The following is a 10793-nucleotide window of genomic DNA, read 5'->3' as shown; positions in this document are numbered from 1 at the left end:
CTCCCTACCTGAAAGTGGAGCTGCCGCGTGTGCTGTTGTCAACAGCTACAAGCACTGCTATGGGTTCTAAAGCCGCATCGATAGGTCTTCGATTCGCTTGGCATAAAAGATTGACGAAGGCAGCAACGTGACCAGTTACCTCAATAACGATTCACTCGTCTCTGGATTGACTGTAACCCGATGTAAACTTAGTCGAATCGTCAGTTACAAATGTACCGTTGAATCGTTTATGGTAAGCAACATACAGTGAATGATCCGTTATGTTTACGACTGTTATGTTTTATACTAGTAACAAAGGCCCTCGAGGCACTTATAAATAACACATGTCACTTAATATGTAGTGGGAACGTAAGGGGGATCCTTTTGGTATGGCTGTGCTAACTAGCTACGTAGTTATTTTAATGGTACGATGATTTTTTAATTGCAGTCACGAAATATTTAGATACTTGTAGCTACACATGTGTTGGAGGTCTTTCAATAGCTATATCTACCCTGTCATCATTATTATCTAAATAGGTAATGCCAGATTACAATGGCACAGATGTGTATCGCTAAAGGACTATTACTGTTGCTTGTCTGTGTCAATAATGTGATCGGTTTGTGTCAGCCATCACAGCCAAAAGTTACTGTTCCTTCATCAGTGACTGTCAAACATGGCAGTACAGTCAACATCTCATCTGACAGCTTCCGCATCATATTCTCTTCATCCTATCAGTGCAAAATCTACTTTATATCAACTTCAACATATTCGTGTGGGATTGTATCTCCTGATGTGTTTGACTGTAACAGCTTTGGCCACTTTTCATACACTCATTATGGCTGTGATAAGGAGACCGAGAATTTAGACTTTGCTGTATATTTGATATCGTCAAATCAAACTGTACTGAATACAAAATACGTGTCAGTCAAAGTGAAAGTAGAAGATGACAACAATCCTGTTCTGCCTGTATTTGATAAGATTATTGTACCATCAGACACCATGAGTGTATCTATTCCTTTGAAGTTGTTAGCAGAAAACTTGACCTGTGAATATGCCATTGTGTCACCAATGAGGTTACCATATTACGGCAATGTGACTGGACCAACCAGCCTGTGGCTAGCCTGCAATTCTAGCCACACTTTTGAATATTCACTACATTCTGATCACAGGCCACCACAGTCAGAGGATAGAGTAGTTGCAGCTGTGAGATTTGCTAATAGCAATACACGTTTTGTACAGATTCGAGTAGTAATCGATCATGCTAATAATGTCGAGTCCTCCTGCAGTAACACCCAAGGAGTGCTCCCTTTATCTTTCAGCACCTACACACCAGTCAACATTGAGCATTTATTGCCCAATTGTAGCGTTGCTGTTGAAAGAGACTGGAAAGTAAACATCACTAAAAGCAATCATCTTGTTATTTTTGCTATCACATCACATGGTCAGCATGTGTCAACAGATTTGTTCACTATTGAACAACTCCAAAATGGATTGGTAACTCTATGTACAACTATGCCAGTGTTTCCAGAGGTACCAGCACCAAGTGAACACCACTATACTATTCATGATGTCTATGGTAGACCAATTTTTAATGGCTCAGTCATAACCCGATGGACGCCACTGGAAACTCACCTAGTACAGGTCAGTACAAATGATGGAATTAATGTGCTGGAGGGACAAAGTGTACGAGTGACATCGGACATTTTAGAATTTATTGTCCACAACTGTTCAGATCTTACCATCAGTATCATTGAACCTCCAAAACATGGTCAGTTTATTTCTGCTGAAACCAATATGACTCAAACTGAATTTACAATAACAAAGGATTTGAGGAGAAATATCATTTTCAATCACTCTGGTGACGATAACTTTGCAGATCGTGCTATTTGGGAAATACAGTGTTATGGAAATAACATAGGAAAGTTTCTTCAGCCAATCAGAGTGACCGTATTAGATGACTCTCCACCTTTCCTTGTCTCAAAATCTGCCATGTCAGTTCATGCTTATGAAATAGTACAGATTTCTTTAATAGAACTACAAGCAAGTGATGTAGATTCATGTGACATTGATATTAGGTATAACATCTCACAAAGTAATGGTACATTATTTAGTAGCAAAAAGGAAGCCTTAAACGGTAGTGGCAATGGATTGTTGGAGTTCACCCAATCTGATATTGATAGTGGCAATGTTTGGTACAGGCCTCCAGATGATGTCACCATTATGAAAGATATTATACTGTTTAGTTTGTCTGATAATTCTTCACCACCAAATGTATTGAGCAATCAGCAGCTGAAAATTAACATTCTTAAACCTATGAATATCCCTGCAGCCCTAGAAATGCCATTAAATTCTGACAGTATCATGAAAATGCCTGTAGTGGAGATAGGTAATGTTACTCTTCTATTACCCATTCATTTTAGCTGGTTCACTGAACAATTTTCTTGGCTAAAGATCACTGTAGTAGTCCCCCCAGAATCAGGGAATCTTTCACAATATCAGTTTACATTGGAAGATTTGAATATGAACAGAATAGTGTACAGACATTATGGAGTAGAGCACAGTTGTAAAGATAATTTCATATTTCAAATGAGCAACTCTAGTGGGGCACAATTGTTTGGTAAACTTGTCATAGCTATGGTTAATCTGAATATGACACATGATGTGTCACTTCAAGTCAGTCCATTAGGATTCTCTAATATCCGTCCTGCACTGGCCACTAATAGTATTACTGTGTTGGACTCACCAGTGTGTATTGACCATTTGCTGTTCAATATTGAAACTGCCCCAAGAATTGGTACCTTGTACATCAACAAGTCTTTGTGTTCTATAAGAAAATTGGGTTCAGGGTCCTGGTTTAGTCTGCAAGATGTAAGAAATGGTTTTGTAACATATGAACATAACAGTTCACATTACAATTCAAGCAATAGCAGTTATGTGGATGAATTTACTTTTTCTCTGAGTAGTCCTGTAGGAAGGCTAACTTTAAATGGTGACACAACTATTCGTTATTCAATAGTTTATACAATGGTTGACCCTGTAGTGGTCCTACGTTCACCCAGTACACTTTATCCCTGTCACAGTAGTAGTAATTACTGCTATAATCTGTCCAGTGTAAATATTGATGTCAAGTCACAGGTGGCCAACGATAGTGAAATAATAATTGATGTGAAAGGCCTACCATCCTATGGAAGACTGATGAATACCAATGGGAGACAATCAAATACCTTTACTATGTTAGAACTGCGTAACAAGGAGGTTATATATGAAATTGATTTATCTCTATGGCAAAATGCCATCTCTAATGACTCATTTACATTTTTTGTCAGAGTGGCTGCTCAACGAGTTAAAAGTCAGCAGAGCTATGTACTTACATTGATGTGGAATTACATATTTATGGAAGAACCAAAACTTGAAGTGAATGAAACAGATGGTGAATTCAGTGTCACTGTTAGGTAAGCCATAGAATAGTTCTAGTCTACATTGTTGTCATAACTTGTTATTGTTCATGATTATTGTGTATGGTCTCAGTGCACGCTCACTTGTAGCAGTTAGTTGCATTAGAAGACTTTTCAAGCTGGTGGCTTTCCAATCACAAAAGAAAACATGAGGTGTCTATTTTATATATTCTGCAGACAATTTGGAGCCAGTATATAAAACATAGAATCTCTAAAAATAATCTGCATCCATTTACTTGTATGCTTGCTTGCTTACAGGCGCAGAGGCCGTGTCAGTTTTCCTGGAAGCATTGTCTGTACTTATGGAAGCTTAAGTGGTTCCTGCGAGGAGTGTGGCTCTATCAAAGTTGTCCGTTTCTCCTCCAACCAAACAGTTGCACACTGTACGTTTTCAATCACCGACAACCATGTTCCTAATGGAGTTAAGAAAAATTTTGTATCGCTGAGAAAGCCTCAAGGAGGAGTCCTTACTCACAGAAACGCCACCACTGACATCTTAATAAGTGATTATGAAGATTGTAAGTGTTTTATGTTGTATCAGAACTTGTATTATACCGACCCCCTTATTAGATCCAATAATAGGATTTGTTAACGTTCGGCCACTGATGAATAGCCATCACTCATGTCAACGGCGTGGAATTGAGGTTATAGAGGGAGATAAAACAATAAGTGTGAAATTAGAGAGAACGGGTGATACTTCTGAACAAGTTAGTGTAAAGTGTGAAACTGTTAATAAAACTGCCAAGCCCTCACAAGACTACAAAGAGAGGTATAATAGAGTAACATTTGAAGCTGGTCAAACCACAACATTTTGCAATGTGACCATTGTGGATGATGATGAGTTTGAAGAACAAGAGTTCTTCCAGCTGCAGTTAAACCATCCTCTGCATCGAGTTTTGATTAATCAAACATCAAAGATATTTTGTATACTAATTAATGAAGATTCCAGAGATAGTAAGTTAATATATAAATTAAATGTTTTATTTACTTCTGTTTCACAGAACCAGTGGTGTATTTCAACCGAAGTCATGAAGTTGTTCATGAGCGAAGTTCAAATTACCCTTTTCCTTTTCCTATTTTTCGAACTAAAAACACCAAGTTTATTACCACTGATGTAAAGTACAGAACAGTAGTCTATAGAAACGATACTGCCAGTGATGCCGATTTTGAGAATTTTACATCAAAATCTGTCACGTTTGCCAATAACCAAGCTGTCACTCAAGGCAGTGTGTTGATTTACTTTGATAATCTAACTGAATCTGCTGAGTCTTTTCATATTGAATTGATTCAGAGTTCACATTATCAGCTGGGCAGTCCCAGCATAATTAAGGTTACTATACTAGACAGATTTCCAGGTAAATTTTCTTTTAATCTGTGACTTGATTAACTCTTTTCATTTTTAGACACATTCATTGGATTTGGGCATAGCAGCTACACAATTAAGGAGGAAGTTGTAAATGTATCCATTGAACTGCACCGTTCTGGAAATTTAAGTTTTGAGTTTGCTATTACAATGGAATGTACACTTGAGAACAAAAATTATAACCCGCTCATTTTATTTACAACAGTTACATTTCAAGCTGATGAAAGCAATTCTCAAGTTCCGGGCTATATTATAGATAATTCGATATACCAGGGAATCCAGCGTTGGGGCAGTTGCTGTCTTTTGTCAGACCAAGATAACAACTATATTGTGAAATTCTCAATACAATGCATTGAAATTACCATCAGTGATGAAGACTGTGAGTTGCTCCATGTATTGCATTTTGTTTTGCTTAACATGTTCTGTATTATTTAGTTCCATCAGCAAGATTTGAGCATGCTAACTACACTGTGCAAAAGCCAAGCTATCCACATCAATGCCATGAATTTGCATTTGGTGTTGTTCGTCTTAACAGCACTGATGACAGTATCCAGAGCATTGTGAAGTATTATACAGAAGACAATACTGCCATTGCTGGTAAAGACTATGTCAGCACCACTGGGACTCTTTACTTTATAAGTGGAGACAAAAAGAAACACATCTATGTGAAAATATGCTCATTTTCTGGACAATATAGAAAATTCACTATACACTTGGTTGGAGGGCATATTTCAACAAATCTTACTGATGTTAAAGTTGTCACAACACCGTCTGTTGCAGAGATAGTCATTTTAGATGATCAGCCTGTTTTCCCTGATTTCCATGAACATCCCATAGTGTTTGATCTTAACACAATATCATTACAAGCTGCTATTTCACCATCATCATTAATATGTGTGACGGTAAGTAATAAACTTCTGAAAGATACATCTTATTATTATCATAATATATACATAGCCTTGTGACCCACTCTCACCAAGCTATGGCAATAACACTAGGTACTGCAATGAACAAGGCATTGACAACAATCGCACTCTCTACTCTTGGGAGATATATTATAATGGGACGTTTGTTCCTATAACTTATTCTACATTTTTTGTATCATCCAGTAGCCAAGTACTGGATGGATTCTATTTAACAACAGGAGACAGAGTCAGGTGCACAACAACAGCTGTCGACACCACTGATGTAATCGGGTATAGCAGATGCAGTGAATCATTTGAACTGCCAAGAAAGTTTGACTGCAATAACAGTATTGGAATAAAGGGTATATCATTGCAACCATCTCCGCTTTTTGCTGGCAAAGACAAGGTTAGATTCATTGAAGTGGAATCTTGTATTGTGTAGTTATGGCGTATTGGATAAATAATCTTAATTACTAATGTTACCATAAGTACTGATCAGCCTGGTTGAAAGTATGTATTAGTGAATTGAGTGTTAGTTAATGATAGCGTTGTTGTTACAAGCCACAGTTAATTTTGAAATAATAATTTAATTATTGGTCACTTAGATTCATAAAATAATTGAATTCTGGTGTCTGTTCATTTTAGGACGCAATTAAGGTATCTGGCTCCCTCCGTCGCTTTGGAAACGGAGTTCCCATGTTGTACGCACAACAACATGTGTCTTCTTCTCCCTTGATATTGCTCACTCATTTTCCAACAAGAAACAGGAGCTGTGTTTTGTTTACTGGAGATTCCAATGCAGTTATTAATTGTACGTGGAGTTTTGAGGTGTGGTTGACTGTGGAGAAACTGAAGGATAGCTGTAATGCTGATGTGTCTACCATTGGTAATAAAACTCATATTAAATTAGACTTACAACTTGTTTATTATCATGGAAATGCTAATCATGCTTCAGTACAATATCTGAAGAACATATCTATCTCAGAAGAATTTGACCGTAGCAATCCCTCACTCTTGAATGTACAGTATTCCAAGTACAATGCTGGTAGTGTTAAAGTGTTGGCTGTATCGTTTGTGAATGGCACGGAAGTGACATTCCTATCGGTGGCTAATTTTACTGGACAGTTTTACCCTGGCTCCAAAACTCTTTCATCACATGTTGACAATCTTTATAACTTAACTCTTGCTCTGAAGGAAACTGAGCCAAGTATCCATACCTGTGTGCAAACATGGACGCTTACTTCCATCAATGATACCAAGTCAGGTCTGTACAACATCAGTCTGTTGCCATGTGTACTGCCGGACAACTTAACCTGGTCACCATCTGTGATGTCACACTGTATAAAACAAGAACCAGTAGTGTTCCAGCTGAATATCCCAAGTGTAGAAAAAGTATTGCCACACTTTGACAGAGTAGAAACTGAGTTGCAGCTATTCAAGAGAGATAAGATGAAAGACAGATATTCCCCGGACTGGAAGTATAGCCCTGGTGAGTAATGACCCAGCTAAATGTTCCATGTAATATTCTTTTACATTCCTATAGATGACACAGTGTATGTAGGTATTAATAAAAGCAACAAAGACCACCATTACTCCAATGTAACTATAATAATATGTTCGAGTGCATTTGGGTATGTTCCACATTACAATCCTGAGGCTGGACACTTTGGATGCCAGACTAATTCTCAGTACATTACTCCTTTATACACAATAATGGTATGTAAAATAGAACATAGTTATGTTATGGAACACGTTTGTTATCATAACTTATAGGAATTCAACAGTGCAACTGATCACAGTTTTGATGCTAAATTTCTCAGTAATGTTAATGGTCAGCCACTTTGGAGCTTTAAAACAAAACCGCTGAGTAACGTAAGTCAGTCCACTTTGATGCATTTAAATAGAAATCATACTCTGCAGGGCACATCAGATACCCAATTGTGGTACCTTCATGTCATTTACAATGTGTCGTCTTTCCCGTATGACTTGAGAACCATACATGAATTGCGTGCCATCTATGTGGACAAAGACTCCAGCAATGATGACACATCAAATGCAGCTCTGTGTAATGCAATAGTGATAGTACTGGTGCTACTATCTGTAATAGTAGTAGTATTGATGATTTCATCATTTGCTTGCTGGAAATGGAGTAGGACGAAGTGGAGAGATGAACAGCACTGCGACTCTGACAATGCAACTGGCATTTCCTCAGTCAGAAGAATGCGCAGTTACAGGGCTGAGGTACAGAAATTGCCACAAGCCTTCCCACCCCCAAACAGTATACATGGTAATTCTATTGAACACAATGCAAAACATGCCACCACCCACTCATCCAATGGCCTAGCAAACAGCAAGCGTTTGACGGGCAGTAAAAAGTACATTGTTGAGACAACTATGTGACTGTTACACTAATACTACTAACTACTACTACTACTAGCTTTGTACATACTTGATAATGACTGGTACTTTACATTGACGTAGATTCTACTGTATTTACACATGAAATGACTTCTTGTAGTGACAGACAAAAATGCTGTTGTTTATTTGTACTTCCCAAAATTTTATACATTCTTTTCCTGTATGTATGTATGTATCAGATATTGAGATCGGTGAGACGATTAGGAGTTGTTCGTTTGGACTAGAATATCACCAGTGAAGGCTGATAGTCGATACTCCTTAGCCCGCTTCTTTTCCCAGCCTGGTTCAAGATGTACACCCTGTGTAAATGACATCATCATCATCTAACGATCAGCTAAATGTTTCATACTTCTATTGTGGGTCGAATGGTTGTGGCATGTCTAGTCATAGTAGACTCATCAAAATCTTCATTATCTTTAATATCTTCATCATTGATAGCACTTGACACACTACAATTATGTTTCATCAGTAAATTTTATAAAGCTGCAATACCTACTTTCTGTTAGCTCTGTGGTAATATTTTTGTATTCTTAGAGCAACTGCATTTCTTCGATTTTCTACCACCTGTACATATGTGCGAGTTTGTCTCAAATTTGTAACGTGTTATGTATTACCACCTGCACCCTATCCTTAGCGGATAATGGTTCTTGTAGATCATTGCCATATGGCGCAAATTCTGTGGTCTTCGGTTTGTGGACTAGACATAAATAATTCATCTGATTACAAACATATGGGGGTACTAAATTGGGATGGCCTACTGATATTATTCCTGTAGTCCTGCTGCTGTTGTTGTTGCTGCCGTTTTGTCTCCTCTCTCCACTCCTCCAACTGTCTAAAGCTTCTATAATGTAATCAAAATAATTTCCATAAATCCAATTATCAGTGGTATACCGACCTCTGTTTGTCTACAATATTATTTATCATTTCATTGTCAGCTTGGCTAAATTCTTTTGGTGCAATTCTAGACCTGTTGCTGCTACTCCATGTTACGTTGGCGACCTTGTGAGGTTTGAATGGCTTCCTGTACAGTCTTCTTTGCATGACGTCTTCTTGTTGCTGCTGTGCAAGCAACTGCTTGTTTGCTGTCAATTTGTGTGAGATGTCATCTTGAACATGGAGTGGTGCTTTGAGCGATAGTGGCACAGGAAGACAGCTGCGATAGGTACCACCTAAGTGTTTATTAAGTAAATTCACTTGACTTGCATCGTGAAATCATAATAGACCTGGACAACATTATAACATGTGTATTATAATATTTCGGATCAGTCCTGATGGCAATATATCGTGGGTAAGAATGACAGGAATGGTGATCTATAGCATACTTAGCTAATTATTGTATTTTACTTGTTAACTTCCTACCCATATCTTGCAGTTGGCCAAACATTATGGGATAGAATGAATGATTATTGAATACTGCACAAATGATAAAGGTAATTAAACAGATTGGTTTTAATCAAAGATGAGTGTGCATGACTGAGTACCTTTATTAGGCTCTCTTCTGCTGGTATGCACATGCTTGGGTGAATCCCAGGAATCTTGACTGGCATCTTCTAATATATCATCTAGCATTGTCAATTAATACATCATACAAGGCCACTGTATGTGCTACCTTCCAATATTGCATGACTGGGTAAACCATTAGCTAGATACTTCAATACAGCCTGCAATACAGTCATGTTAGATAATATACTACACCATTATGCAGTATAGCTGAAACAGGTACTACAGGATATCTCTGTTCTCGTACAAATTTGTTATCTCGATAGCTGGGTGATTTGAAGCCTTTAGCATAGTAGAAACAGTAAATGCTTGACAGCTACAGAACTTCTACAATAACCATTTTTCTACTAACCTTAATTACTGCTTTGTGTTTTCCCACATCTAAACTGATAGCCAGCTACTAGATAAGCTTGCAATATAACCTCAATGTTTATTATTTTTTTAAATTGATGACTATCCATAGGATATCGTAAAGTGACTATCCATTTCAGCCTTACTATACATACTCTTGTTCCTTGCTGCACAATGTGGGCAGGTGGTGACTGTAGGGGATTGTTAGCTATATTAAGTCCACTTAAGTGTTTTAGGGTAGCTATATTAGATCACATGATAATTCAGTAGTATCATGGTACACTGTTGCATACCCAATTCATAAGGCAGTGTCTTTAGTTGGTTTCCTTCCAGTAATAACGTTCTTAATTCTCTGAAATACACAACAAATGTAATTGGGTAGGAACTGAATAATAATAGCTACCTGATACAGTTAATACTCGATGGTAATGACGTCAAACGATTGTTTCTCAAATCCAGCCATCTCAGGTTGCACAATCTCGGTAACAACTCTTCCGGGAACACAACTAGCCGGTTCCCCTCAAGATACAAACCCTGCGTAGTCAATAAAAGTAGGCGACATCACAATGGGTATCACTGCACCCATAGATACTTGAGAGATAATCTATGGTGCAACTTACCAGTAAATTTTGCAACACTGGAAAGTCTTCTGGAAGCGTCTCGATATTCTTTTTACTCAAATCCAGTGACTGGGTGTGAAATGTTGCAGAAGCTCTTAAAATACTTTGTAAAGCTTCGCCTGTGTAGGAGACTGCCATGTTGTTTATTAAATGCGCGCAGGGTTTCCATGGGAATTCCTTTGTAATAAGCGCCTTACAATA

At 37.8% G+C, this 10793-nt stretch overlaps 2 protein-coding genes across 3 annotated transcripts; one reads left to right on the top strand and one right to left on the bottom strand.

Annotated features, from left to right (window-relative positions):
* The first annotated feature begins 24 nt into the window (after positions 1-24).
* On the top strand, positions 25-8301 carry LOC136236195 (extracellular matrix protein 3-like). 2 transcript variants are annotated; one of them, XM_066026314.1, is made up of 12 exons: positions 25-232; positions 517-3432; positions 3694-3953; positions 4006-4389; positions 4437-4790; positions 4839-5177; positions 5234-5700; positions 5756-6109; positions 6349-7192; positions 7247-7419; positions 7477-7575; positions 7624-8301. In XM_066026314.1, the coding sequence occupies exons 2-12, from the start codon at positions 533-535 to the stop codon at positions 8101-8103; spliced, it is 6654 nt and encodes a 2217-aa protein (XP_065882386.1). In that variant the 5' UTR covers positions 25-232; positions 517-532; the 3' UTR covers positions 8104-8301. The 2 variants fall into 2 exon arrangements, with proteins under 2 accessions (XP_065882386.1, XP_065882387.1); XM_066026315.1 differs by lacking the exon at positions 25-232 and having other exon boundaries at positions 500-3432.
* Positions 8196-10764, bottom strand: LOC136236201 (leucine-rich repeat-containing protein 27-like). Its single transcript, XM_066026322.1, has 12 exons — positions 10593-10764; positions 10376-10506; positions 10266-10324; positions 10128-10213; positions 9731-9782; positions 9603-9683; positions 9017-9290; positions 8880-8962; positions 8739-8818; positions 8618-8685; positions 8471-8570; positions 8196-8420 (listed from the first exon to the last, which is right to left on the bottom strand). Exons 1-12 carry the CDS (start codon positions 10728-10730, stop codon positions 8322-8324), a joined length of 1251 nt encoding a protein of 416 aa, XP_065882394.1. The 5' UTR covers positions 10731-10764; the 3' UTR covers positions 8196-8321.
* Positions 10765-10793: the final 29 nt, after the last annotated feature.

The sequence above is a fragment of the Dysidea avara genome, chromosome 10, assembly GCF_963678975.1.
Source record: "Dysidea avara chromosome 10, odDysAvar1.4, whole genome shotgun sequence".
NCBI classification, from domain to species: Eukaryota; Metazoa; Porifera; class Demospongiae; order Dictyoceratida; family Dysideidae; genus Dysidea; species Dysidea avara.
This window is presented reverse-complemented; position numbering and strand designations above follow the sequence as displayed.